Below are 25,742 nucleotides of genomic sequence, written 5' to 3'. Positions count from 1 at the left end.
TGCCCATGCAGCTCCAAGTCACTTCAGGCACATAAGGCAATGATGGTCAAAACTGAATGCGCGCAGCAGTCGGCCCTCCTTCGGGAAGCCGTTTCCGTAGGCGGTGCCATAAAGTTTTCCCGACTGCGCCTAGCGTTGAGACTGCAAGGTGAGACGACCTTGCGCCAATGGCAATATTCAATTAGCTTATGATGAATAAGTACCTATTAACTAACTATCCATAATTTTCGAGAATATCGAATGTCTGACTGGAAGAGGTTTAGACAGGTGTAGGGTTAACACACATCTTCGTCCAGTCCATTGCATTGGGTGGGAGGGCCCTCGTTGCTGATTCGGTCCCACCGCTCACCAAAATCTGGTTTCTCCCCACTTGGTCTTCCCCTCTCCATCTCCAGGCTCCATTTCCCCTCCCGTAATATGGGTTCAATATCCCTCCGCGTCTTTCCACTCCGTCGCGAGTCACGCATTTCTTCGTGGTTTATTCAGCCTTCTGAACCCGCGGTTTTCGTGATTATGTCTACTTCGCGAGGTACACCTACTAGAATTTAGATTCTCGACTTTAAGACACCTTACCCGTCATTGGGTCTTTGGAGGGTGTCCGAGGCTCTCTATGTCCGCAGTTCCACTCGGAACCGGAAGGGACTCAAGATCGGGAAGGCCGTTGGCCCGTCCAGGTACCCCCGAAAGTCGGCGGAAAAAGTAATTGACGACCCAGTCAGACATTCTGTAGTCATGAGACTGCCAAGCTTGCGATAAAAGTCGACGTGTGTCTCCTGCGATCTGCCTGGCTACTGTAACCTCGAAGCCCCCACTGACACTAAGCGAATTCGGGTGATCCTCTGGATTCCACCCCTCGGCGCTGACAAGCAATGAATCAGCACTTTTCGTTCGGAACCCATGCGCGCCGGGTTGCTTAGCAGAGCTTAGCATATGCCCTAATGGTCGAAGGATGACATGCTTGTCTCGTGCCGCAGAGTTGGTGGTGATCATGACGAGCTCGATCTAATTTTCATCTCGCCATTACGTCAATGGCGTTTTTGAGGCCGCATTGGCCATAAAAGCGAAGACCAAGCAAAAAAGAAGAAAAGAACACTATGCTTGTTTGGCCCTGGTGTACGAGATGTCCCAAACTCACAAGCCCTCGTCTCGGCAAGAGACGGAGTGGGGGAAAAGCTTGTGGGGAAGATCCAACCTTTTTGGGCAGATCAAGTGGGGGAAAGTCGGGGACTAAAAGAACGCGCACCTGCCGCCAATCGTCATTTGAATGCTTCGTCTTGTTGTACCCAACGAATGCGATCCATTGGTCAATGAAATTGCCAGTTCCTGATTCTGCGCCAATAGAACAGCTTGGTTCTGCTGAGCAAGACAATCTGACCTCTGCCCCTCAAGTCCGAATCCTACCCATGGCCCCATTGACTCTTGTCGGGGGAATTCATTTCCTTCCAGGAAGGAGACTTTCGATTCTTCGAAGCAGCATCTTCCGCGCTAGTCTTCCGACATTTGACGGGCAGACTCATGTAGCAAAGATCGACATGAACGAACGTGTCGAAGTCCACTCGAATAATTGTCTGACCAGCCGCTATATTGATCCGAAGAGCAATGGTGTAGCTACCGACCAAGCAATTTGGCATAGAGCGGTCCGGATAAAAGAAACGGTCGTAGCGAAAATAAGACACGCGACAGCCGAGGTAGTGACGACATCGACGATGGTCGGGTTGATTTCTTTTCTGATCGTGAGAATCGACAGATGATAATTGTTACCTGCATGAGAATTGGCCCCATGCTGCGGTCGCTAGCATTAAAATGATACGGTTCAAGTAATGATCACCGCATTAAGCAGGTATCAAATGTCCGGAGGGGGAAGAGGTCCGCGCCGTCTCAGGCATCAGTATCCATGTCCTGCTCAGTGGACGGAAAGCACGATAGCTTTTCTGGGCTAACACGGACCGAGTGGGTGCATCATCCTCTACGTCTGAAGAAAACTCATACAACGGGGTGTTGCGGTGAGGCCATCGGCCTTCATCCGACTTGTTTCCGAGACTCGGGTCGAATTTTGAAGTTGACTGACTGGTTGAGATCTCGACGGAGACGGCCCGAGGGTTGAAACCGACTGCACACGGTCGGGCTTGGCTGCAACAAAGATTCGGGATGGAACAACGGAACGGGGATTCGATTGTTGAGAATGTCGACGCTTCAGGAGATTCGACCCGCCTGACAGTGCGGAAATTTCCATTTCGCATACACCGTATCACGTAAGAGGTCACCGTTGCATGATCAGCCCATCATTGGCGGACACAAGTGGACTGAATAGAGCCGACATTGAGTAAGAGAAAGTCAAAGCTCGCCGGTTGTCCCAAGCGAAACCACAAAGTTCGATCGAATTATAATGGATGGTAAATATCTGGCCCCTCGCTAGCCAAGCTGCATTCCGGCGACATGAGTAATTAGTTGATTGGTGGTTGGTTGTTTAACAAGGGATGGCCGTGGGTTGACACCTGAAATGAGCCGAAAATTGAGGTAGCTTGCAGACCATGCTGTATCTGACGAGAATCTCGTGTGCGAGGTCGTGACTGTGCTGGAGCTTTCGTTGAACGGAAGACTCAGCAGGTCACATAGCTTTATATAAGATTGCTCTGCGCACGAGCTCGTATGTCCAGGGGTAGAGAGATCGGGAGCCCGATGCTTCTTATACCGACCAGCGGACCCGGCACCGGCGTGCCGAGTGCCAAAGGCCATCTCGGTCTGGATGCCGGAGCTCTCGGAGCTTCGAGTCACGAGGACACGCAAAAGAAGAAAGATATAGGATCGTGGAGTCCAGACTTGGGCCAATCAGGGGAATAAAGTACCCTCAGCTTGTGCGACGTGAAGAGGATGGAATGTGGACAGTACTGAAGGCAGGTTCAGAGAGTGCTTCACATGCAGACTCCCCAGTTCTAGAACCTCCATGCCAAAACTGCCAACCCAATCAAGGGCGACGCTTTCAGACATCAGCTCCTCTTTAGTCAATTGATACTCAGTTTCCGTCGCGGTGAAGGCTCATAAGATCCATTGTGGCTTTGCAGGTCAACAACTGCAACTAGGAAGCAATAAAAGTATGGCAGCCTACGGAGTAGAGTTGTAGCACTGAAGCCTGTTCCCTGCTGCATGATCCGTGCGTACCTGACAGCTGTAAACAAAAAAAGATCGGATTTGCGGCTTATGTAAGCAACAGCTTCGACTTTTTGTCTGACTCGGCATTGTTTCTCGCTTTCTTGGGGTTGTTCATTCAACTTGCCCATTCCTCGGCACATTCCTGTCTGACCTACGTCCAAAGACAATTGTGTAGCAGCAATACAATTGTTTATCGCATCCGCATGTACCCCATGCGTGACACCCTATCCCGTAACGTTATGCCGGTGGCACTACGAGCCGCTGCCCTTGCTTATCGACGGCAACGAGGGCTCTGTCCATTTTCCCCCTTAGGTATACCGCTATGCGCTGCTACGCCCCCTTGGACCCTCTTAAAGCAAGTGCTGTCTATCCCGGCAGGTCGGTTCGGAATTACCGGATATGATGTGAAGATATCATTCGGAATGTCGATTTCCGCGATCTATAGAATTTTGTGTCACCACTAGCAGCAAATAGACTCGGCGATCGCTGCACTGGACTATATGTGCCTCCCAGTCCTACGTGCCGTGCCGTGCTAATGCACCTCAATAGTTCATAACATAGACTTTCTTCGGAAGTCGCTTGATTTACCTTTAAATATTCTCTGATGTGACTGATGTATTACCGGAACGAAGCGAGAGGGTGGAATCAATGGCCATTAATGTCTCAGCGGGATACCCCTACTTCGGAGCTATTGTGTCTTCGTCCGCATCTCTATCGGCCTACTAGGACTCTCAGCGAGAGCGATGGAAACACGTAACAATCACTGATCTGGAAGATAAGACGCCGATTCCTCTGCTAGCAATATTCTGGCGACCTCAAATCCACGTGTGGACAGCGATGAGTGTGGCGCTTGTCATTTCTGAACACCTGGTCGATGATCCTGCCTGCCCTAGCTACTCGTATGCACCATCAATCTGCGCGTGATGGATGCTTTCCCTGTCCTTGGTATTCCGTCGCAAAATTATGACAAGCGCACAGACTTTCCATACCACCCTAAAAATCATGGAGCTATATTCTGCGGTTCTCATTCAACGGCAAAGTGCTCGGACGCAATTCTGTTGAGACAACAGCCGGAAAGCCTGTCTACCATTTAGACCTTTATCTTTTCATGGAACATCCAATGACTTCATGGGCTTCCTATGTCTGATCTATCCTTCATGTGTCTGATACGGTTTTGGTGCGGGGAAGAGGTATATCCGGGGCAAAGCCTGAGGCAGACAACTCTAGTCAACCAACCCATGTGGCCAACGACGTGGAGTACATATCCCACAAAATGAAAGAATATCATTGCATCGGATAACCTGCCATTTCAGACCATCCCTGAGAATCCGCAATCATCTCCGGCTTTTCTGAATGTCCCATGCATAGCAGCATGACTCGCTTCGGCGTCTTAGCTCAATCCTAGCGCGCAATGAAATCCTGGTAGCCTTTGCCGAAGGCATCGCTAGCTACCAGAATTTCCACTAGCTATCACAAGAGAGCATGACGACCTTCTTCTCACCATTCGGCCCCAACATGGCAACTAACGCCGTCGGGCAAGCTCTTTGCTTATACGTGGTCAGAGCCCCACCTGCGTTCAGACTTGGTTGCTTCCCGGGCGAGAGTCGTCATTTCCGGAGACGGCCGGCAAGAGTGTTTCTGGGGCACATGGGGGCCCATCTCCTCCCCCCCTCATTCTCCAAAGGGAGAAGAAAAATCTGTCCGGGGGCCCGAAGTAGTCGTCAGTTAGCTCTCCACAACTCCTGACTCCGGACTCCGAGACCAAAGTGGTTAGGATAATGTCTTTCCCGCTGCGGTCGTCATCCTCCGGACGATTCCTGTGAGCCACGAAGTTCACAGCAAACGACAGATTCTCACAACGTCTTGCCCATGTCATAACCAAAGACAGTTTGATAGAATTTGCTTCTTCCTGAGGGACATACTACCATGGCTTCGGGCTGGTGATAAGACCGGACCTGGGTGAGCGAGGGGCAAATGCTGCGCTGCCACGGGCTACAGATCGATGCTCGCTCAGATATACTTCCGATGCCAAGTATCGATTTGCGCTGTGCTGCAGACACTTGAAAAGCTTGGCCTCGCAAATTCAAGGCCTACACAGAAGTGACTTGTCGGGCGAACTTGTCTTGTTCCAATCCTATCGGATAAATATTCACCTCTGGAAAGTTATTGCATAAGGCTCGGCCATGCAACAGTTTGTGATGAGCGGAGACTGAGTATTCTTTACTCTCAAGTTCTCTCTCATGGTCCAAGCACAGCCATAGACGTCACAAATCTGCGCCCGCATTGTGTTGTATGCTGATCGATATTTCTCATACAATCTGAAAACAGACATCGTCTACAGAGAGTGTGCCTAACTTTCTCGGCACCTTTACAGCGGCGGTCAATGTGAAAGATGCTGGCAGCTGATAGACCATTTCGTTTACATGCAGCCAGCCACCAATTTCTGAGCCATCAGACCAGAAAGCTCTCGGTAAGACTTGAGTTATCTCATCCGCTGCACGACCCGGCTCAGTTGGGGACCAGGGCAAACCCACCTTTTTACTGCACTCCGATTGTGCCGTACTACAACTTGAGAGTTCCCGCTAGAGCCCCCCTCACCAGCCTCCGTTGCTCTGAGCTCCGACGCAGCCAGATACTTCTGATGTCGCGCTGACCGACATGCTCCCCATTCCTCCCGCAACATCGTCCGTATACATGCGTCCCTGGTCTCCTTGTAGCTCGGCACGCGACACTGACCCGGCGCAATGCAGCAACTTGTGCTCGACCTAGATCCTGAAGAAAACAAGCAAGAAAACCCCCAATATCACGTCTGTTTACTTTAGATTCTCATACCCGCCGCAGGAACAAGCTCCAAGCGAATAAAGTTGATATCTGGGGTCTGCTCGCCACTGCTTGTATTCAAGTCGGCCGGATGTGGTAATGTAGTGCAGCTCAGCATTCACATTCGTCCAAAGCGCGTTATGCCATCTAACAGCAAACTGAGCGTAGCTCAGGCCATGTCACTACGCGGCAATATTTTCATCGCTTAGCCGGCCGTTGGTGCGAAAAGAAAATCTCCTCCTGGCACCAGCTGTCGCCTCTCCGCCAAGACTCTCCGACTCTGGGATAGATAAGAAGCCTTTGTCGGATTAGAGGCGGCCCACGGGGAAGTATATTGACTCGGGAGGGGATGGCCTAACTTCGAGGCAGGGGAAACGGCCCACGATAGATGAGCAAGTTCGGGTGGTTCGGAAGGACATTTTCGAGGCCGTATCCGGACTGTCGTGAATAAGGTTGAACTCCCAAAGTCGGCAATTAGTGTTTCATTCAGGGGGTGCTGTCTGTGGTCCTGGTGAGATGAAGAACGACGGGAGCGGACCTAGGACGGGCATGAAGGACATAGCAAAGGATATACAGTACTGTGCGGTGCGGCATGAGCTTTATTCTATGATTATCCACAGTGAAAACACATTCCGTTCACTAAAATCGCCTAGAAATATTGTGAAATGAAGTTCAACAATGCTAGATAATCAATTTTACAAAGTAGAGTCAAGCCACTGTTCAGCTGTAAGTTATATATTCACCCGTTCGACCAGGCTCAATGTAAAACCCACTATGGCTAGCCGGATACGGTAGGTTGCGTATGACTTTTCCTAGCAGTCACATCATGGGTCTAGTGCATTCAATATTATGGTAAGACAGTTAAGCATAACAAAGATATCTGGCTAAGGTGGCGAGTTTCTCGTCGTGGGAGAGCGATTAAGGTGATCTTGGAGGACATGTCTGTATCTATTGAACAAACAACGCTCCCGCATAAGATTCTGAGGGTATCCCATTGCACCAGCCATTCTCCATATATAAAATTTCACTACATTCAGCCTTGAATGGAATGGTAATTTCCAGATGATCTTGGCCTATTGTGGATCAAATCTGATATTGCCGTTTTCGGCCACGGAGGATCGACTGGACCCTGGACCAACCCGTTCATTGAAGATACCCCAAGAATCTTAGTCTTACGTAGTAGCCCAAGAGTCGAGTTATCTGATCTCACTATGATCGTACTATGAAATGATTAGTCACTCACAAAATAAGGAACCTGGAAATTAAGTTGAGCTGTGGCTACGCCCCTATGGAGGCGTCAAGCAGACAATCTCGAAGGAGAGAAGCCGAGGATAAATGAGGATCGATAAGTCGGCCGAGAAGAGCCCGTCGCCCGAATTGCGCTGGCAAACCCGGGTCTTTTTGGCAGTGGGTTGACCAACGACCGCTCTGCAATTTCCCACCGGCCGGTGTCAGCGTTCAATAGGCTCGCTGGACATTATCCCGAGGATCATTTCCCCAGTCTGTCTCCTCCACAACTTAACTTGAAGTCTAGTCTATCTGTCCGCCGTGACGTTCTTCCATAACCCCGTGCTTCTCGGGCGAATCATTCCCTCGGCCTCCTTCACCTTTTCGTCCTGAATCCTTCTTTTTAACTTCCAATTCTTTGATCCGCCCACCACTTTCCATTCCTCAATCATCCATCTCTACCCCCGTTACCCCTCTCCCATCCCCTCATACCACATACCCATCGCCGCAATGACGAAACTCACCGGCGCTGATGTCGCCCAGCACAACTCCAAAGACTCGTGCTGGGTCATTGTCCACGGAAAGGCCTACGATGTGACGGAATTCCTGCCTGGTAAGATTTTTAATATTGCGTGTTTTCACCAACTTCCGTCGCCACTAACACCACCGCAGAACACCCCGGTGGCCAGAAGATCATTTTGAAGTATGCCGGCAAGGATGCGACCGAGGAGTTCGACCCCATCCACCCGCCCGACACACTGGACAAGTTCCTCGACCAGTCTAAGCACCTAGGCGAGGTCGACATGTCGACAGTCGAGCAAGAAGAGAAGGTCGCCGACCCGGAGGAGGAGGAACGCCAGGAGCGCATCAAGCGCATGCCCCCGCTGGCAGCGTGCTACAACCTGATGGACTTTGAGGCGGTTGCACGCAACGTGATGAAGAAGACGGCCTGGGCCTACTACTCCAGCGGTGCGGATGATGAAATTGTAAGCCTCCCTGCGCTAAACCCACACGCGAAAAATAAGGAGTGACGAGAAACATTCGCTAATTCGCCCCGAATCTCCAGACCATGCGCGAGAACCACTCCGCGTTCCACAAAATCTGGTTCCGCCCTCGGATCCTGGTGGATGTGGAGCACGTCGACTTCTCGACAACGATGCTGGGCACCAAGGTGTCGGCGCCGTTCTACGTGACGGCGACGGCGCTGGGCAAGCTGGGCCACCCGGAGGGGGAGGTGATCTTCACGCGGTCGGCGCACACGCACGACGTGATCCAGATGATCCCGACGCTGGCGTCGTGCTCGTTCGACGAGATCGTGGACGCGCGGCAGGGCGAGCAGGTGCAGTGGCTGCAGCTGTACGTGAACAAGGACCGGGCGATCACGAAGCGGATCGTGCAGCACGCGGAGGCGCGCGGGTGTAAGGGGCTGTTCATCACGGTGGATGCGCCGCAGCTGGGCCGGCGCGAGAAGGACATGCGGTCCAAGTTCTCGGACGTGGGGTCGAGCGTGCAGGCGTCGGGCGGCGACAGCGTGGACCGGTCGCAGGGCGCGGCGCGCGCCATCTCCTCGTTCATCGACCCCGCGCTCTCGTGGAAGGACATCCCCTGGTTCCAGTCCATCACGCGCATGCCCATCGTGCTCAAGGGCGTGCAGTGCGTCGAGGACGTGCTCCGCGCCGTCGAGGCCGGCGTCCAGGGCGTCGTCCTCTCCAACCACGGCGGCCGCCAGCTCGAGTTCGCCCCCTCCGCCGTCGAGCTCCTCGCCGAGGTCATGCCCGCCCTGCGCCAGCGCGGCTGGCAGGATCGCATCGAGGTCTACGTCGACGGCGGCATCCGTCGCGCCACCGACATGCTCAAGGCCCTCTGCCTCGGCGCCAAGGGCGTCGGCATCGGCCGCCCCTTCCTCTTCGCCATGTCCGCCTACGGCCAGCCCGGCGTCGAGCGCGCCATGCAGCTGCTCAAGGACGAGATGGAGATGAACATGCGTCTGATCGGCGCCAACAAGATCGAGGACCTGAACCCCAGTCTGCTGGATGTTCGTGGCCTGGTCGGCGGCCACAATGCCGTCGTGCCTTCCGATACGCTTTCCGCTGGGGCGTATGATCCTCTCGTCGCGCCGCGGTTCAGTGAGAAGGCCAAGTTGTAGGGCTCCTTCTCTTCTGGTTCAACTCTGCTTTCTCACCTCGGTTTTCGTGACGGCCTGTCTCTGCCTCTTTTTATATACATGTTCCTTTTATACCCTGTTGTTAGACTTTCATCCGATCGGATTATAAAACATATGGCCGGATGACCTTCCTGCCTATGCATATATACAATATATGATGACATCTCTGGATCTTGTTCTGAGTCTGTTGTAGCAAATAGTATAGTCACGGATCTGTCCATCGGAGTAATTCATCTGTAAATAGTGATATTAACGCCTAATGCACCCGATGCAGCGCTTTTGTTGAAAAACAATGACTGGCAAGTAGCAGATACGCTGGCACCCATCCTGTTCATGACCATGACCACTCACTGCTCCTGTAAACCGAACCGCCCCCCCCCCCCCGCTGGCTGCCTGCCATATGCAAACAAACAAAATTATATACAGTCCCGATATCAGCCCCAATCCCAACCCCCGTATGATCCATCTCCCATCTCACCTAGAATCTTCCCGAATCACAACACACAACATGGAGTCCTCCGTCAACTCGCCCCCGCCGCCCCCCCACCCAAGAAACCGCCTCACAGAACCACAACCTGCGGTTTATTCCTCAACACCCCTTCATCGCGATACATGGCCGCCGCGTTGACCATCCACCCGCAGCCGGCATTCTCGCCGCCCCAGACCTTCGCCCAGACGATCCCCAGCACACCGTAGACGACCACGCGCGCGGCGTCCACCCAGCCCGCCACATCCAGCAGATCCCGGATCCCGCCGGTGACGATGGCCCGGAAGCGCGACAGCCGGGCGCGCGGGCGGCGGGCCGCGCAGAGGCGCTCCCACGCGCGCTGCGCCTCGTCGTAGTAGCAGCGCTCCAGGCCGTAGGCGGCGTGGATGTGACCGAACACGTGCAGCGCGGGGCGCACGCGCCACGCCTCGGCCAGGAGGGCGGGGCACCCCGTCGAGAAGATCGGGGAGAGGTCCAGGTGCGCGGCTGGCGGGGTGTGGGTGATCAGGATGTCGGTGGAGGTCGGCACGGTGCCGGCCCAGGCGTCGTGTTGCGGGGGGTAGGTGAAGGCGTGTTCGGGGCCGAGGGGCGCGATGGCCGGGATTTGCGGGCCGCCGTAGAGGGTTAGCGTGCGTGGGCGGTGGTTGTTATTGTGGGAGTGGTGGTGGTGGAGGAGGGGGGTGGTTTGGTTTGTGGTTGATGCTGATGATGATGATGGTGGTAACGGAGGGGAGGGAGAGGTGGCGGGGAAGGTTAGGGTGATTGAGCTGTGTTGGAGGTAGTGGATGTCGCCCCAGTCGATGCGGTCGAGGTCGTCGGAGGGGAGGGAGCGGAGGGAGGCGGTCGAGGAGGAGACGGTCGCGAACGAGGATGTCGTCGATGCGTCGTCGCGGTCTTCCGCGCGGCGCGACCGCACGTCGAAGTAACTGTCGTGATTGCCGCAGATGACGACTTTATGGGCATGCGGCAGACGGCGCAGCCAGTTCACGGCTTGTTGGATCTCGCGCACCGAGCCGTCGTTGCTCAGGTCCCCGGCGTGGATGAGGAGGTCGCCATCGGGGATGTCGGCCCATTCCAGTGTGTGCGTGTCGGAGATGCAGACGACGCGGATCGGACGAGCGTTCGGGGGTGGTAGTCGTGGTGGTCCGCGGAGTCGATTGAGGAGGTGGTGCACGGGGTAGATGAAGGCGGCTAGAGGAGAGAAGATGATGTAGTCGGTAAATGGGCGGGGGTGGAAGGGGGAGGACATGGTTGGAGGTAGATGAGGGAGCGTAGGTGGGTAGATTGAGTCAAGATGAGGTGCATTCAAGGTGAGTACATGAGTAAGTTGAGTTGACTAGTCCATGGCTGTTTTTGTCTCAGCCAGTTCTGCAAGTAATTGTGTAATCGGATGGAGTCGTTGGGAGCTTGGGCGGTTTCCATGTGCTTGGCCGGCCTGAGGCTTCAATGACCTGACTGAGTCGATGCCTGCGGTTCCTCGGCCTACGTAACCTCAGGCTCAGGCCGAGTCTTTGCGGAGGTGGGGGAATTGGTTGGCCTCGTGCCCGCCATGATTGGCTCTGCCTTGATTTTCCCCAGTGCAACCCGTGATGCCTCAGGATTCAGGTTTCCTGGTACTCCGTACTTTCTATAATACGGTGCATAAGAGATCCTAGCGGCCTCCCTTGTCCTTGTCGAGCACCGTTTCATGCACCTGGCTGAGACAGCACACATACAATGCTAGACAGTCTGGGGCTGAATGAGTGATTCAGAGCACAATCATATCTCAGACATGTACCCGCATGGGCCGATCCGTTAGTTGAATCATAGACTCCGCCAGCATTGAGTGACATCAAGCCTAGATCGATCGGGTGCCAACGGGCGGGATCCTCCGATATGGCTGGGGAGGTGTTAGATTATATCTTGTGTAACAGCCTGGTAGCATGTAGTAGGCCTGTATATTGTATGGAACAAGTCCTAGCGGGAAGGATGGTTGTGTGGATGGACATTTTGTGGTAGATTCGTACTGTAGAACCCCGGATTCAAAGCTAGAAGCTTTTCTCTGCATGCAACACGAACAAGACCAATCAATATCTCACCACATACTTATTAATCAAGTCGATTATCGTACTCTGTTTGACTCCTCCTGGATCCAGCTTATGAGTATAAACAGACTAAGTTCCACAGTACATAGTAAGTTAATGTCTGTGCCCCTCTTCTCCCGCAACGCCATCTATAGATACGACAACTGCCACGCCGACAGCGCATGTTCTAGAAATTCATATACTGTATAAGCAAGCAGGTTGGCTTCTCTCCTGGGATCTGAACATGATATGATCTCTTCTTCACAATGGACTGATTTCTTGCCCATTCAGGCCCAACTGAGAAAATCTATTGATTTGCCACCTCAATGCAAATAGTGGTTGTGAGCCTTTAACACTGTGTTGCTTCGTGTGCGTGCTCTCTCTCTCTCTCGCCCTTTCTCTCGTCCTCACAACTTAACTACTCCCTCCCGCACCTACGCTTGCGGACATTCCTGGTTGATCTCTACCATCGGCACTCCGTTTTTCCTGTCTATTGTTCGCTTCTTCAGTTTTGTTTCTCCCTTGCTTGAAGCGCATTATTCCCCGAGAAGGTCTAGAGTTGTGGAAACCAGGCTCACATCGGATGGTGGTTGGTGGTTGTTGCATCGATCCGTCTATATCGTTTGCGTCATAACTCCGGTGCATCATCCCTCGTCTTTCTCCAAGTACTCTTCGTCTGGAGCAATATTAGGCTTTGATTTCCAGGTTCATGCATTGCATGCTGCACTATCTCATCGCCTGGTTGAAGAAATTCCTTGCGACTAATCTGGTTCATAGACTGTGAAGTGCAAGTGCGCCTTGTTGAACCATCGATTTCTTACAGTTCATATTTTTCTACAACCCATTGCGGGCGCTGCTGAACCCGAACCCAAACCAAAAGACGACCCCTCAGATTCGCAGAACCCAACACTCTCTCTACCCAGTAAGTTCCTGAGTTACCTCTTTCTTACCTACCTTACCTACTACTACCCTACTGTATCCTCTCCGCCCGCCTGCCGCTGCCGGCCACACCCACCAACTACAGGTACTGAATGGACTGACTGACTGACTGGACTTCGCGCTACCAAGTCGAACGCCCGCCATCCACCCCCCCCAACCTCCGGCCTATCTATCTTTTCTCTTTGCCCCCCTCCCCTCCTCTTCCTCCTCCCCTCCCCAAAAACTTTCGCCTCCGTCATTTTCAAACCCCCCCCGATATCCACCCCGTCGTTACTCATTCTTTTGTAACATCACCATGGACGGGGTTGAAATCACCAAAGCCGTTATCAATAAGGGAAAGCAGATGGCTAGTGTCGCTGCGGCCGCTGCTAATGGCAATGGCGGTAAGAAGAGAAGAAAAGGGACCGACTTAAAGCCGATCGTCACCAACGAACCCGGTGCGCCTGTCGACCAAACGACTACCACTACTGAGGGGTATGGTCTTTCGCCCGTCTTCCCCCCCCCCCCATATTCTCCATCGTGTCCATGAGTTCGGGTCCATCCCATCTGATTGCCTAATTTCTTGTTTTTCTGCTCCGCCCACTTTCCCAGCCCGCTTTTTCTTCTCCTAAAATCCTCTAACCGCCATGTCTGGCAGGAATCCCGCATACGGCGCCCCGCCATCGCGCTCATCCTCCTCATCCTCCGGCGAAGAACTGGAGACCACCGCTGAGGAGGAAGACTCGGAAGATTACTGCAAGGGCGGTTACCATCCGGTCAGCGTCGGAGAAACCTACAACAATGGTCGATACGTGGTCGTGCGCAAGCTCGGGTGGGGTCACTTTTCGACAGTCTGGCTGTCCCGCGATACGACGACCGGCAAGCACGTCGCCCTGAAGGTCGTTCGCTCCGCCGCTCATTATACCGAAACCGCTATCGACGAGATCAAGCTGCTGAATCGCATCGTCCAAGCGAAGCCATCCCACCCTGGTCGCAAACATGTGGTCAGTCTGCTCGACTCTTTCGAGCATAAGGGCCCCAATGGTGTCCACGTCTGCATGGTATTTGAAGTGCTGGGAGAAAACTTGCTTGGATTGATCAAGCGATGGAATCATCGCGGCATTCCTATGCCGCTCGTCAAACAGATTACGAAGCAAGTGCTGCTGGGTCTGGACTACTTGCACCGGGAATGTGGAATCATTCACACCGATCTGAAGCCGGAGAACGTGCTGATCGAGATCGGCGACGTGGAGCAGATCGTGAAAACGTACGTTAAGGAGGAGGCCAAGAAGGAGCAGAAGGAGGACAACCGCAACGGCCGGCGGCGGCGCCGCACCCTGATCACTGGAAGCCAACCGCTGCCCAGTCCCCTCAACACGAGTTTCGAGTTTAAACACAGTTCACAAAATTCCCACAGCAGTCTCAGCCAGATGATGAACGAGTCGTCAGGTATGTTCAAGAAAAGATTTCTGGGCCTCAGAAATCGCTAATCGCAAGTGACAGAGGCTAATTCGGGGGCTGCGTCCATGAAAGAGTTATTAGGCATCAAGGATGAAGATGAGAAACAGAAACAAAGAGAAAAGACTGCGTATGTCTACTCCCGATGGAATGAAGGTCAAAGATTATGTACTCATTGGTGTTAGTGATCTCTTGGAACGAGAGGTATCGGGCATCTCGCTCGACAAGTCTTCCACCCCGAGTGATGAGCTGGATTGTGATATCATTTCCGTGAAGATTGCCGATCTGGGCAATGCGTGCTGGGTTGGGCATCATTTCACCAATGACATCCAGACGCGACAATACCGTTCGCCTGAGGTCATTCTAGGATCCAAGTGGGGAGCTAGTACGGATATTTGGAGTATGGCATGCATGGTGAGTTGCAGGTACATCCCGACTACTGCGTCTGTCCTCTGACCGTGCAACAGGTCTTCGAATTAATCACAGGCGACTACTTGTTCGACCCGCAATCAGGCACTAAGTACGGCAAAGATGACGACCATATCGCACAAATTATCGAGCTGTTGGGCCCGTTCCCCAAGTCTCTCTGCCTATCGGGGAAGTGGTCCCAGGAAATCTTCAACCGCAAGGGAGAGTTGCGCAACATTCACCGCTTGCGCCACTGGTCACTTCCTGACGTGCTACGGGAGAAGTATCACTTCAGCGTGGAGGAGAGCTTGCGCATCAGCGAGTTCCTCCTTCCGATGCTCGAAGTCTCTCCCGAAAGACGAGCCAACGCTGGCGGTATGGCTGCCCATGAATGGATGAAGGACACGCTCGGCATGGAGGCGGTAGACCTGGGCATACTCCCTGGGAGTCGAGGCGAGGGGATTGACGGATGGGCGACCGAGGTCAAACGGAGATAAAGGCAAGCGGAAAAGACCCACGAAAAGCAAGTTAGGAATGAGAGAGGACCCGTGATATCTGTGTGCATCGCGGAGTCCGGCGACGAGTTTCCTTTGGTATGATTTCGAGAGGCGGATCTTTTATATTCTATATTTTTTGGTTCCTTACTGGCCCGTTTGACTGGATGTTTATGATTGCCCTACACATGATTGATTGCATGGTCGTCTACTGTGCCGGTCCCCTCCACAGACCCTCTTTACACTTTATTTTCTTCGCTTCAAATATTCTACCCTCATAGAAGTCCATCCCGCTCTCACACTATGAAAGTCTATTTGACCGACGACTTCGTTGCTACTAGGACTGATTGCCATACTCTTACGAGATATTGCTCTATCTGAGACAGACCTACAGTACATCTATATCCCGAAGGCAGTAAGAGTAGCAGCGAAAGAACATCAGACAAACAACTCATTTCCATTTCTATTTCGATCACCATCACTACGTACCTCTCCCTCCCCCTCCCCCTCGCCCTCCCCATCTCCATCCGACTCCAACCCTTCCTCACTCGGCAACACATCCGGAAACCACCCAAACCGCCCAAAATCCACATAGTACTCCCCCATACTATCCACCTCCACCTCCACGCCCTCCGCTCGCAGCACTTCAGCCTGCCGCTCTGCACTTCCTGGCCCTCTGTCCGCACCAAACAAAATCAGCAAGGAAAACACTTCGCTTCGAGAACCCACCTTAAGCCCAGAGACAAGTGTGGTTCAAGGGAAGACATACCGATGCGAAATCATCCCCTTGGAATTAATCACGCGCTGCCACGGGACGTTCCCGGAGTGAAAGAATGGGGTTGCGGCGGGCTCTTCTTCGCTATCTGCCTCTGCTTCTACAACTGTCTCTGTCTCGGGATTCGACGGCGCAGAGGGCAGATGTTTGAGGCTTACGCCGACTTGGCGGGGGCGTTTAGCTGATTTTCATTACTGGAGTTAGTTGGGTGATCTACAGCCCTGGGGGAGCCAAGGATAAAGGCTCGTTAAGGATATGAAGGGGGCTAGAAACGGCAGCTAGCACTGCATGCAGTGATACGTACGATATCCCAGGAGGCAGGCGATATGGCCGTAAGAGGTTACTCGGCCGCGGGGGATTTCTTGGATCGCTTCGTAGACGGCGTTGATCCACCATTCGGCTTCGTCGGAGCGGGGCATTTCTTTTCTTGTGTGGGTGTATGTGTATATGGTGTGAGGTTGGCGATGGCTGGAGGTGTTTGAGCTCTATGGTGAAGGGGGCGGAGGAGGGGTTTGCGGATTGATTATGACTGACGGCTGCATTGATAGATCTAGATGCATTGTAAGTTATGGGTGGAGGAGGGTGAGAAGTATGGTATTGTACTTTACGGGGGCGCAATAGATTACCGGCAGAACTCATCCTCCGAGCTGCCAGTTTAGACTGGGCTGGGCAGCTTTCCCGAGTTTACGAGGTCGGTGCTTTACACTGCTCTTTTGAGTTTCTGAACACTACCTTGCTCTACCTTTTCTTTTCTCTCTATTCACGTCTATACACATCCACTACTTGTTTCTACAATCGATCTACGTTTTCGAGACCTACCTTCCGCAAAATAAAACACACTACAATGCCCTCCTCCTCGCTAGCAGACTACCTCGCCAAAAACTACCTGACCGCCGACCCGGCCCCGACCGACCGCCCCAAGAAGAAACGCAAGAAGACCACCAAAGCCGAAGGATCCGGCCTCATCATCGCCGATGACGATCCGCCGGATCTCCGCGCCGCCTCTGGCGCCCGGGATCTAGACGATGACGAATATAACCCAGCGATCGTGTCGGGCGCACGCAGCGGGGGTGCCGGCGGCGAGTTCCGGCGGGCGAAGAAATCTGGGTGGAAGACGATTGGCAGCGCGGATGCGGATGCGGAGAGGGATGCGGCGGATGCGATATTGGCGTCTGCGGCGGCGGAACGGAAGGCCGGGCGTGGGGGGGATGACGGCGAGGATGAGGACGACGCGCCGGTTGTTGCAGATGAGGATGAAGACGATTACGACGGGATGAGGATGGAGTCCGGCGCGCGAGCGGGACTGCAGACGGCGGCGGATACAGCGGCCATGGTGGCGGCGCAGGAGCGGAGGAAGAAGCTGGAGGCGGCCCGGTACAAGGGCAGCGCCGCGGCCGCTGGGGAGCAGGCGCAGGAGACGATCTACCGTGATGCCTCGGGGCGCATCATCAATGTGGCGCTGAAGCGGGCGGAGGCGCGCCGGGCGGAGGAGGAGAAGAAGCTCAAGGAGGAAGAGGCGCGCGAGGCGCTCATGGGCGATGTGCAGCGGCAGCAGCGGGAGGAGAGGCGGCAGCAGCTACAGGAGGCCAAGGCGATGCCGCTGGCGCGCACCGCCGAGGACGACGAGCTGAACGACGAGCTCAAGGCGCGCCAGCGCTGGAATGACCCCGCCGCGCAGTTCTTGACCAAGACCGCCGGGCCCGGTACCAGTGTGACGGGCAAGCCCTTGTATAAGGGGGCGTTCCAGCCGAATCGCTATGGAATCCGGCCGGGCCATCGGTGGGATGGTGTGGATCGGAGTAACGGGTTCGAGAAGGAGTGGTTTGCGGCTAGGAATCGGAAGGGGAGGTTGGAGGCGTTGGATTACGAATGGCAGATGGATGAGTAACTGCTTTTTTGGAGAGTGGTGTGTATTGCGTGTGTGGTTTAGATACCTATGACTCTGCTATGACTTCTGTTACACGGATCCAGTGCTGGACACTGGCCATGATGACATTGATAATTACCGGATTTGGACCCCGACGTGATTTGCAGTGGGAAGAGTTTCCGTGCATACTCCTGGCGCTTCGCAGTTATGAGTATATGAGTATATGACTTATAATCACATCCAGTTCGGTTCGATGGAAAGTATCTCCGTCGCAGATTGGCGGTGAGTGGAGGAATTGCAAACCCGCCAGTTGACTTGACATACTCGCTGATGTCATGGCTGTGCCGGCACCGCCATGACCTCCAAGCCTCCCACTCTCTTTCTTACTCCTTCCCCAGCCATCAACTTGACGATCAGCCATCGAGTCACCGGCCGCGCTAACGGAATTCCGATCAGCGACAGGGAAGACGTGCAGCTGATGACTCGCTTGATGCGCTTGATGGGATCACGTTCACCAGGACTGTGGCTGACAAGCGTCATCACCTGGGTTTCAGTCATTCCCCGTGAGCACGGTGGTTTCCCTCATTCGTCCACCGCAAAGCCTGGACTGGCATATACTACTGTACATACTGTACCTATACTGTGAATCCTTGCGTGGAGAACAACAAGCGACAATCATTCATCATGCCATGCCTCAGCAAGTAAACATTCAGATAAGCCAACGTGCCTGGATTTAGTGGATCGGATTGACAACCCATCTTTGGTTCCAAACGTCTCAAAAATCTCAATAGTTCCTTTAACCTCGGGATAAGGAACAATGGAGGGGAAGATAAACCATGGTTGGGGCAGTGGCGCTCGGGGGATCGGCAAACTGCGATAACGAACAATCCAGGAGAGGCTGGCCACTCATCCTCGCTCACTTTATCCCCCATGGTCTTCCCGATAACGATCTTGTCTTGCCTCCAAAAAGTAAAAACCCTTTGGGAAGATGGTCAATAAGCAGGCTGCCAAGTGCTTGTTCATAAATAGAAAGAGAAAGAATGAATGATATCCAACAGATGACCTATCATCCGGCCACCAGCTCCCCATCTTTGTCCTGTACCCCGTGCTACCCATTTTCGTATCTGACTTATTGCGACGAACTAACTACGAAGGTACCGATAGTAGTAACCCTTCAGGAGGCTATTGAGAGCATAACCCTCCTCCATCCCCCATCCCTCATTTCAGGGAATGACTACTAGCCCATCCCCTCCTCACAAGGTTGTCACTTCCTTCTCTACTTTCCTTTCGCCTCCATCTCACTTGCAGTGAGGTTTGTCCCCCTTGGATTGCGCCATTTGCCGCCTTGACCAATATCCGGATCGCTGATGACTGGGAACCAGCCGGGGTTCTTTATGACTCAGACCAAGAACGCCTTGTAGCCACGGTCATTGTTTATCGGACTTCTTTGGTTCGTGGTTCATTACTCAGACTCAGGACCCTTCCTTCTCGCGCCTTACGCCGGCCAGCCTTGTTTCCCTGGCTTTATATCCCTTCACTCCTCAACCCCCATCACTTGGAGCTCGTCCAGGCAACCACCACTCATTCACTCTCCGAAGCGTGTACTACACGTCTCCTCAGACCCAGTCACAGCTCGTTCACCATACCACATCGCTTGACAGACAGCGTGTAACTCCGTTGACCGTCATGTCCGAATCCCTGCTTGATATGCGTCGGGCGGATAAGGAGGCGAAGCGGGCCCACGACCACAAGGCGAAATGGGCTTACGGTAGTCGACGTGCTCGTACTGTTCCTGACCCCCTCTCGTCCGCCCTTCCTTCCACTCGCCCAGCGATGCCGATCACCCATAGCATGAAGTAAGGCCCCAAGCTCCCGTGGTTGCCTAGTCTATTGCAAATCTGACCGAGGTGGGATAGCTTCACACGTGCCCTGCGGTTCGATCGCGAGAGAGAGTCCAACCATCTGGCCAGCGATGCGAAGATAGCCCTTCGCGCCGATGTCCGGGAGGCCCTCGAGAGTGGTCCGTCCGACTCTTCCGGTGATGATGTCGCCGCCCCGGGATCAGTCACTCGAATCCAAGAGGAGCTCGAGGACAAGGATGGCTCTTTGCACGACTATGACGTTTCGGGGCAGACTATACTCTCAGACGCTGTGAGCAAGGCGGTTGAGAAGTTTGAGATCAAGGAGACAGAGAAGATCATCAAGACGTATGAGATAATCTCTCGCGAGAGCGAGACCGCTATCGGTTATCTGGCGGATGATGATGACTTCGAACTGGTGGACCACGTCCATCCTTGAGTCCTGGTCTTACACTCTCTTACTGTTTTTCTAGCGTCATGATCTTTTCGGATTGGAGTTGGGAATCAACAACTCAGGTGTATTCTTTTTGCGCTGAACTTTTGGTTGATTGTATCATCATCATTCATGCATCATGTCTCCGTGCTTGGGATTCACTCCTCTTAATGGGCCTGCTGGGGCAAGCCTGAGGTCTTTTTTTTGTTTTATATCAGCACATTGTTATTATCATCAGGCTCGGTCCTAGCTTATTAGTTTAGTCTGGCTTTAGACAGTACATTAGAGCACGTATATATTTTTGATTGTCTTGATGGCTTGAATTAGATGGATGTATAGAGAGTAGAACGGAGTGCGGGGAAGGTTTAGTTGCAGCACGGTCGCGATTAACCCACCCATTGCAGGGGCTGGAGGCGAGTAAGTGGAGGCTTCCCGCATTGTCGCTATGATCGCCTGCAATACAGTTGTCTAATTTGATTGACATACATAGCATTATAGATAAGTAATGAGATCATACCTTGACTGGCAAGGGATCGAGACCATAGTAGAAGAAATGTAAGGTGATGGCAGTCAGTAGCTCAAGCCCACCCGACCGCGCTCCTGCAGACGTGCATATGCAATCACCACGACGTCGAAATTCGCCCAACAATCTCTTGGTATGCAGCAGCTTGTCAACCACGAAGCACATTTGTCAAGTTGACATCCATGTAGTTATCTAGACTTATCATAAAGAGAAACACGATTCCCCATTGTCCGGGCCTAAGGCGGGTAGTCGCCACCAAGCGTTGCTCGGCGGAGAGTCTGGATTGTTTACCAAAACAAAAAAAGGAACCAGGAATCGGAAAAAAGTCCATCTGCATCGGCCGCCCTCCGACCCTCTCAACCCCTTCACCGTCCTCAAACAACCCCAACTTATATTCTCACCACCACCTGCCTTCCTCTTTCTTGATACTGATTATCACTTTCTCTCTCCGACAAGATGGAGCCGCGAACGGCGGAAAGTCCGATGGACTTCGAGTGGCAGTCCAAACCCCCCGGAGATGTGACGTCGCCCTTTTACCAGGTGGGCATGAAGCATGACAACCAGAGGAAACGTGCGTCTATCAACTGTGATCGTTCATGTTAACTGCATGGAGAAAGCTTGCTAAAAGCTAATTATGCCAGTAGGCCCTCACAGTATTTTCGATTCCCCTGGAAAGAAGTCCCTACCTGCCCTCCGAGAGCCGAATTCGCAACCCTACCTCTTTTCTCAACCTAGAACCCAGCAGCCACCGGGCACACCTAAGCCCGCCTTCAGCCACGCAGCTTTCATGACCCCTCGCAAATTCGATGTCGACTTCTCATCCGGCGCCGAAAACATGTCCTCCCCTGAGCATGCGGACAACGAAGACACCCCCGATCAACCTACGAAGTCAGGACACCGCAACTCGTTGTACAGCATGTATGGTCGGTTTGCACCTAGCCCTGGCCGCGGAGAAATCCCTCGCGTGAGCCACTACTCGAACGCACTGGCGCGACGTGTTCAGAAGAGACGTCGCAGGGACAAGGCGCTAGATGTACAGTTGAGGAAGGAGGATAGTGATGATGAGAGTGATAACCCGGACGCAGGACCCCTGAAGAGTACAAAGACACGGCAGGACCAAACACAGCCTGAAGGCCAATCTGGATCGCGTTTGGCCTCGTTTTCGGATTTCTTCGCCCTGCTGGAAGCGCACCCGAATATCCCGAGCATTCTCTCGTGGTGGGCGCAGTTGGTGGTGAACCTTTCGTTATTCTCGCTTGCCGTCTACGTGGTTTTTGGCTTCGTTTCTGCTATTCGCGCTGAATTTGATCAGGCGGCGGAGGAGGTGTCGGATACTATTCTGGCGGAGATGGCGGCGTGTGCGAAGAGCTATGTTGACAATCGGTGCGCCGGCGGCGATCGCCTTCCAGCGCTGGAGACCGTGTGTGAGAACTGGGAACGATGCATGAATCGGGACCCGGCCAAGGTTGGCCGTGCCAAAGTGTCGGCGCATACGATGGCAGTGATCATCAACAGCTTCATTGATCCGATCAGTTGGAAAGCGATTGTATGGATCCACCTACACCCTTGCCTGGCTACACAGCTAACATCATCTCAGTTGTTCTTCCTAGCTACTATTTCGACCGTCACCGTCGTCAGCAACTGGTCCTTCCGATCCTTCCGCAACCGCTACAACCAACATGATTACTCTCATCCCGCCCCAGCTTTCACAAGACAGGCCTCCGGTCAGCATCATCCGCCGATCGCTCAATCGCAATACTCCTACCAGCATGACCCAGGTTACGGGTACATGGGCCCTCAGGGTCAGGGGTCAGTCTCCGGATTTGAAAAACAAGATGCACCCCTGCTTCTGGAAAAACCGCAAGGAAAGGGATTTGCGACCGAACGGGGCCGTAGCCGGGATTCCCGCCTACGCACTCCAAGTCCAGTCAAGCGATTGCTGTGAGCTGTTTATTAGCCTATCATCCTCAATTTCTCCATGGTGGTCTTGTGTGGTTGTATCTTTGGTTCATTTCTTAATTGCATCTGCCGGTGACAACGGAGTTTTTAAGTTGTTATCGATAGGAAAACAATATGGTCAGGTGTTCAGTGCATGTGTCCCGGCTGGGCTTGGAGTTTGGATAAGGGTATTGTGTACATATCCGATTTGTGTTTGAACCATGATCCAAATATAATTTGTATCTTCAGAAAGTGGTGAATAAATGCTCAGGTTGTGGTCATTGACTGGGATGTTGCACACATACTTAGTACCTGATGACAGCTGTATGACGTCAATGTTCAAGCCACCAGCAGCTTCGCCGGTGAAGTGAATTGGTATGAGCACTTGCATCAACCACCCAGCATCCAGCTTTCTTTCACACTCGGGAGATCGCCGTGACATTTGATCCAATTTCAAGTAGTGATTGGATGGGTACAGCTCCCAGGGATGTTGCCGAGACATAAGCTGATGGCAGCTCGCAAGGATAATTGAGGGCCAAAGTCCGTGGCTCCGTGCCTTCATCCTGACGTATTGCATACTACATCTGTACATCAAACTATATCAGCCTTATCTACTTTCCTATCTACTTTTGACATCGTTTCACCACCGTTCAGATCGGTTTGCCGAGAACAACAGTATCACATAGCACACCTCTACGATATCTCACCTATCTCAATCCACCCAGTCGTGTGTCCACCATGGCGCGCAGAGAAAGCACCAGGCAAAACCTCTTCGTCGTCTCCAACCGTCTCCCCCTGTCGGTCAAGAAGGCTGATGACGGCTCCTACCAGTCCTCCCTGTCGGGCGGCGGCCTAGTCACCTCGCTGTCGGGTCTCACTAAAACCACCCAATTCAGCTGGTTTGGCTGGCCAGGCCTCGACGTCGCCGAAGAGAAGGACCGGGAGTCGCTTCGCAAGAGCTTAGACGAACACAACGCGATTCCGATCTTCCTAGACAATGAGTTGGCGCACGATCACTACAACAACTTCTCCAGTAGGCAGCACTTTTTACTCCTGTGTCGCTTTCCTATTTGAACCCAAAGTCAAGCTAACCCGTCCTACAGACTCAATCCTCTGGCCTAGTCTACACTACCAATCCGGTGTCTCCTTCGAAGAAGGCCCCTGGGAGTCGTACAAACGCGTCAACGAGATCTTCGCCGACACGATCGCCGAGAAGGCCCTGCCAGGCACTCTGATTTGGGTCCACGACTATCATCTCATGCTTCTACCTCGGCTGCTGCGCGACCGGCTGAAGGACAAGAACTGCGCGATCGGGTTCTCCCTGCACACCCCCTTCCCTGCGGGCGATTGGTGGAGAAGTCTGCCGGTGCAGAAGGATCTGCTGGATGGGATGCTTGCAAGTGATGTGATCGGGTTCCATACGGAGGAGTACAAGCAGAACATGGTTCATTCTGCCGAGGCACTGTACGTTTCCTTTTCTGCTTCTTTACTCACTCCCTGCTTACTGGGAAATCACACCTTGAGCTACTGCTGACACTGTCTGTGGTGTGACAGGGGCGCGAAAACCGATACCCCGGGACAGATCGAGTACAGGGGTCGGAAGGTTGTGGTGGAGAAATTCATTGTCGGGATCGATCCGCAGAAGTTCGCGGACTCGCAAGCGAATGAAGATGTGCAGAAACGCATCAAGGAGCTGCAGGAGCGGTACAAGGGCATGAAGATCATTATCGGGGTGGATCGGTTGGACCACATCAAGGGACTTACGCAGAAGCTGAAGGCATATGACACGTTCCTGGACCAGCATCCGGAGCTCAGCAACAAGGTGGTGTTGATTCAAGTGGCCGTGCCAAGTCGCGAAGATGTCAAGGAGTATCAGGATCTGGAGACGGAGATCAGCACCATTGCGGGAAGGATCAATGGAAAGCACTGTGAGTTCTTTGTCGTCTTGGACTGCTTCAAGAATGTCTGGGGGCCTCAGCTAACCATCTCTTTCCTGCAGCAACGGCCGACGGATGTCCACTGATCTACATGCACCGATCGGTCAACTTCAGTGAGCTGACGGCATTGTACTCTGTCGCGGACGCGTGTTTGCTCACCTCTACGCGCGATGGCATGAACTTGGTTTCGTTCGAATACGTGGCGTGCCAGGCGCAACGGCACGGTGTGCTGGTCCTGTCCGAGTTTGCGGGAGCGGCGTCGTTCATGAAAGAGGGCTGTCTGACCTTCCACCCGGCCAACATGGCGGAAATGGTCGATGTCCTTTACAAGGCTGTGACCATGGGCGATGAGGACCGAGAGAAGAACTACGAGACTTTGCGAAAGTTTATTGAGACGAACACTAGGTGAGTGTTTCTGGCTCTGGTTCGTGGGTCATGACGTTTACTGATCGATGGTGGTTGGAATAGTGCGAAATGGGGAGAGACCTTTATTGACACGCTGTATGGACGCTTGAGAAGCTCGTGAGAGTCAATCCGGGCAGGACGAGGATTGGGTAAAGTACATGACACGTTGATACACACATAACGAATGGTAGTGATGTTGTACGTACAAAGTGAAACATAATTTTCTTCTTCAAAGAGCATGTGATCGACTGATCTCCATGCCAATTCTGCGCATGTGCTTGTTTTTTCTTTTGCCTGTACAAGCGAAAGCTCTGTCCCTCCGTGCTTGTAGAGTGTCCTTATTGGTACTATAGTACTATAGGGGTCTCGTGGTACTGGAAGCATGGAGGGTCTTTTAGACAAGAGTCAGCGAGAGTAAGACTCAGCTAACGTGTCTAGGTACTCTTCCCTGACCAAAGCTCGGCACCGAAGGCGACAACATTCCTGTGATAATACCTGAATCTACAGATCTACTTCAACTGCTTACCATCGTCATTGCCATAATTCATTGAGAAGGTACCAGAAAGACAGCAGAGATCAATTGATCTCCATCAGGTCTCTGTCTACGTATATGGAACAGCGATCCCAGAGGCTTTCTTGAAGCAGAAAAATCTGACCGCGTCAGCAAAAACTCTACCCATGTGTCAAAAACAGGATCATGACAACAGTCAGACCGTGGGAGATTTCTTTGTCCTTTACCATTGACCACAAGACCGACCCAAGTTGACCATGGAATATACTCAATACACGCGGTTTTGCCTTGGGGTCCGACAGTCA

General features: G+C 53.0%; 10 protein-coding genes across 10 annotated transcripts; 7 read left to right on the top strand and 3 right to left on the bottom strand.

Annotated features, from left to right (window-relative positions):
- Positions 1-384: 384 nt before the first annotated feature.
- On the bottom strand, positions 385-1,198 carry BO72DRAFT_235344 (uncharacterized protein). The gene is made up of 2 exons (XM_040939887.1): positions 1,193-1,198; positions 385-1,092 (listed from the first exon to the last, which is right to left on the bottom strand). The coding sequence occupies exon 2, from the start codon at positions 988-990 to the stop codon at positions 577-579; it is 414 nt and encodes a 137-aa protein (XP_040797515.1). The 5' UTR covers positions 991-1,092; positions 1,193-1,198; the 3' UTR covers positions 385-576.
- Positions 644-1,792, top strand: BO72DRAFT_235327 (uncharacterized protein). The gene has a single exon (XM_040939886.1). It carries the CDS (start codon positions 1,095-1,097, stop codon positions 1,749-1,751), a length of 657 nt encoding a protein of 218 aa, XP_040797514.1. The 5' UTR covers positions 644-1,094; the 3' UTR covers positions 1,752-1,792.
- A 5,669-nt stretch (positions 1,793-7,461) lies between these two features.
- BO72DRAFT_451684 (L-lactate dehydrogenase (cytochrome)) lies at positions 7,462-9,528 on the top strand. Its single transcript, XM_040945549.1, has 3 exons — positions 7,462-7,810; positions 7,870-8,183; positions 8,264-9,528. The coding sequence occupies exons 1-3, from the start codon at positions 7,708-7,710 to the stop codon at positions 9,341-9,343; spliced, it is 1,497 nt and encodes a 498-aa protein (XP_040797513.1). The 5' UTR covers positions 7,462-7,707; the 3' UTR covers positions 9,344-9,528.
- A 205-nt stretch (positions 9,529-9,733) lies between these two features.
- BO72DRAFT_451683 (metallophosphatase domain-containing protein) lies at positions 9,734-11,247 on the bottom strand. The gene has a single exon (XM_040945548.1). The coding sequence runs from the start codon at positions 11,095-11,097 to the stop codon at positions 9,922-9,924; it is 1,176 nt and encodes a 391-aa protein (XP_040797512.1). The 5' UTR covers positions 11,098-11,247; the 3' UTR covers positions 9,734-9,921.
- A 1,532-nt stretch (positions 11,248-12,779) lies between these two features.
- On the top strand, positions 12,780-15,346 carry BO72DRAFT_235244 (serine/threonine-protein kinase). The gene is made up of 6 exons (XM_040939885.1): positions 12,780-12,833; positions 12,980-13,324; positions 13,488-14,278; positions 14,363-14,417; positions 14,473-14,701; positions 14,755-15,346. Exons 2-6 carry the CDS (start codon positions 13,146-13,148, stop codon positions 15,190-15,192), a joined length of 1,692 nt encoding a protein of 563 aa, XP_040797511.1. The 5' UTR covers positions 12,780-12,833; positions 12,980-13,145; the 3' UTR covers positions 15,193-15,346.
- A 281-nt stretch (positions 15,347-15,627) lies between these two features.
- Positions 15,628-16,517, bottom strand: BO72DRAFT_437352 (MGMT family protein; the record flags this gene model as incomplete). The annotated part of the gene is made up of 3 exons (XM_040943348.1): positions 16,269-16,517; positions 15,959-16,145; positions 15,628-15,865 (listed from the first exon to the last, which is right to left on the bottom strand). Exons 1-3 carry the CDS (start codon positions 16,381-16,383, stop codon positions 15,628-15,630), a joined length of 540 nt encoding a protein of 179 aa, XP_040797510.1. The 5' UTR covers positions 16,384-16,517.
- Positions 16,518-16,650: 133 nt separating this feature from the next.
- Positions 16,651-18,115, top strand: cwc26 (putative cell cycle control protein (Cwf26)). The gene has a single exon (XM_040939884.1). The coding sequence runs from the start codon at positions 16,809-16,811 to the stop codon at positions 17,850-17,852; it is 1,044 nt and encodes a 347-aa protein (XP_040797509.1). The 5' UTR covers positions 16,651-16,808; the 3' UTR covers positions 17,853-18,115.
- Positions 18,116-19,079: 964 nt separating this feature from the next.
- Positions 19,080-20,256, top strand: BO72DRAFT_235168 (uncharacterized protein). Its single transcript, XM_040939883.1, has 3 exons — positions 19,080-19,091; positions 19,214-19,687; positions 19,748-20,256. The coding sequence occupies exons 2-3, from the start codon at positions 19,518-19,520 to the stop codon at positions 20,127-20,129; spliced, it is 552 nt and encodes a 183-aa protein (XP_040797508.1). The 5' UTR covers positions 19,080-19,091; positions 19,214-19,517; the 3' UTR covers positions 20,130-20,256.
- Positions 20,257-20,988: 732 nt separating this feature from the next.
- On the top strand, positions 20,989-22,839 carry BO72DRAFT_488948 (putative nuclear envelope protein Brr6). The gene is made up of 3 exons (XM_040948062.1): positions 20,989-21,217; positions 21,291-22,192; positions 22,244-22,839. Exons 1-3 carry the CDS (start codon positions 21,103-21,105, stop codon positions 22,589-22,591), a joined length of 1,365 nt encoding a protein of 454 aa, XP_040797507.1. The 5' UTR covers positions 20,989-21,102; the 3' UTR covers positions 22,592-22,839.
- A 144-nt stretch (positions 22,840-22,983) lies between these two features.
- Positions 22,984-25,197, top strand: BO72DRAFT_531001 (trehalose-6-phosphate synthase). The gene is made up of 5 exons (XM_040950333.1): positions 22,984-23,617; positions 23,688-24,048; positions 24,139-24,512; positions 24,584-24,926; positions 24,990-25,197. Exons 1-5 carry the CDS (start codon positions 23,323-23,325, stop codon positions 25,045-25,047), a joined length of 1,431 nt encoding a protein of 476 aa, XP_040797506.1. The 5' UTR covers positions 22,984-23,322; the 3' UTR covers positions 25,048-25,197.
- Positions 25,198-25,742: the final 545 nt, after the last annotated feature.

The sequence above is a fragment of the Aspergillus fijiensis genome, assembly GCF_003184825.1.
Source record: "Aspergillus fijiensis CBS 313.89 unplaced genomic scaffold BO72scaffold_59, whole genome shotgun sequence".
NCBI classification, from domain to species: domain Eukaryota; kingdom Fungi; phylum Ascomycota; class Eurotiomycetes; order Eurotiales; family Aspergillaceae; genus Aspergillus; species Aspergillus fijiensis.
The sequence above is the reverse complement of the archived record's forward strand: the minus strand, read 5'-3'. Positions and strand labels throughout refer to the sequence as shown.

Excerpts from the sequence above, each read along its gene's own strand:
- BO72DRAFT_235244 (XM_040939885.1), top strand. The coding sequence starts at position 13,146 with ATGGACGGGGTTGAAATCACCAAAGCCGTTATCAATAAGGGAAAGCAG. Across the intron at positions 14,418-14,472 it reads AAACAAAGAGAAAAGACTGC|TGATCTCTTGGAACGAGAGG; the intron begins GTATGTCTACTC and ends CATTGGTGTTAG. Across the intron at positions 14,702-14,754 it reads TTTGGAGTATGGCATGCATG|GTCTTCGAATTAATCACAGG; the intron begins GTGAGTTGCAGG and ends ACCGTGCAACAG.
- BO72DRAFT_451683 (XM_040945548.1), bottom strand. The coding sequence starts at position 11,097 with ATGTCCTCCCCCTTCCACCCCCGCCCATTTACCGACTACATCATCTTC.
- cwc26 (XM_040939884.1), top strand. The coding sequence starts at position 16,809 with ATGCCCTCCTCCTCGCTAGCAGACTACCTCGCCAAAAACTACCTGACC.
- BO72DRAFT_531001 (XM_040950333.1), top strand. The coding sequence starts at position 23,323 with ATGGCGCGCAGAGAAAGCACCAGGCAAAACCTCTTCGTCGTCTCCAAC. Across the intron at positions 23,618-23,687 it reads TCACTACAACAACTTCTCCA|ACTCAATCCTCTGGCCTAGT; the intron begins GTAGGCAGCACT and ends CCCGTCCTACAG. Across the intron at positions 24,049-24,138 it reads GTTCATTCTGCCGAGGCACT|GGGCGCGAAAACCGATACCC; the intron begins GTACGTTTCCTT and ends GTGGTGTGACAG.
- BO72DRAFT_235344 (XM_040939887.1), bottom strand. The coding sequence starts at position 990 with ATGATCACCACCAACTCTGCGGCACGAGACAAGCATGTCATCCTTCGA.
- BO72DRAFT_235168 (XM_040939883.1), top strand. The coding sequence starts at position 19,518 with ATGTCCGAATCCCTGCTTGATATGCGTCGGGCGGATAAGGAGGCGAAG. Across the intron at positions 19,688-19,747 it reads CCGATCACCCATAGCATGAA|CTTCACACGTGCCCTGCGGT; the intron begins GTAAGGCCCCAA and ends GAGGTGGGATAG.
- BO72DRAFT_235327 (XM_040939886.1), top strand. The coding sequence starts at position 1,095 with ATGCTTGTTTGGCCCTGGTGTACGAGATGTCCCAAACTCACAAGCCCT.
- BO72DRAFT_451684 (XM_040945549.1), top strand. The coding sequence starts at position 7,708 with ATGACGAAACTCACCGGCGCTGATGTCGCCCAGCACAACTCCAAAGAC. Across the intron at positions 7,811-7,869 it reads TGTGACGGAATTCCTGCCTG|AACACCCCGGTGGCCAGAAG; the intron begins GTAAGATTTTTA and ends ACACCACCGCAG. Across the intron at positions 8,184-8,263 it reads GCGGTGCGGATGATGAAATT|ACCATGCGCGAGAACCACTC; the intron begins GTAAGCCTCCCT and ends CCGAATCTCCAG.
- BO72DRAFT_488948 (XM_040948062.1), top strand. The coding sequence starts at position 21,103 with ATGGAGCCGCGAACGGCGGAAAGTCCGATGGACTTCGAGTGGCAGTCC. Across the intron at positions 21,218-21,290 it reads GCATGACAACCAGAGGAAAC|GCCCTCACAGTATTTTCGAT; the intron begins GTGCGTCTATCA and ends TTATGCCAGTAG. Across the intron at positions 22,193-22,243 it reads CGATCAGTTGGAAAGCGATT|TTGTTCTTCCTAGCTACTAT; the intron begins GTATGGATCCAC and ends ACATCATCTCAG.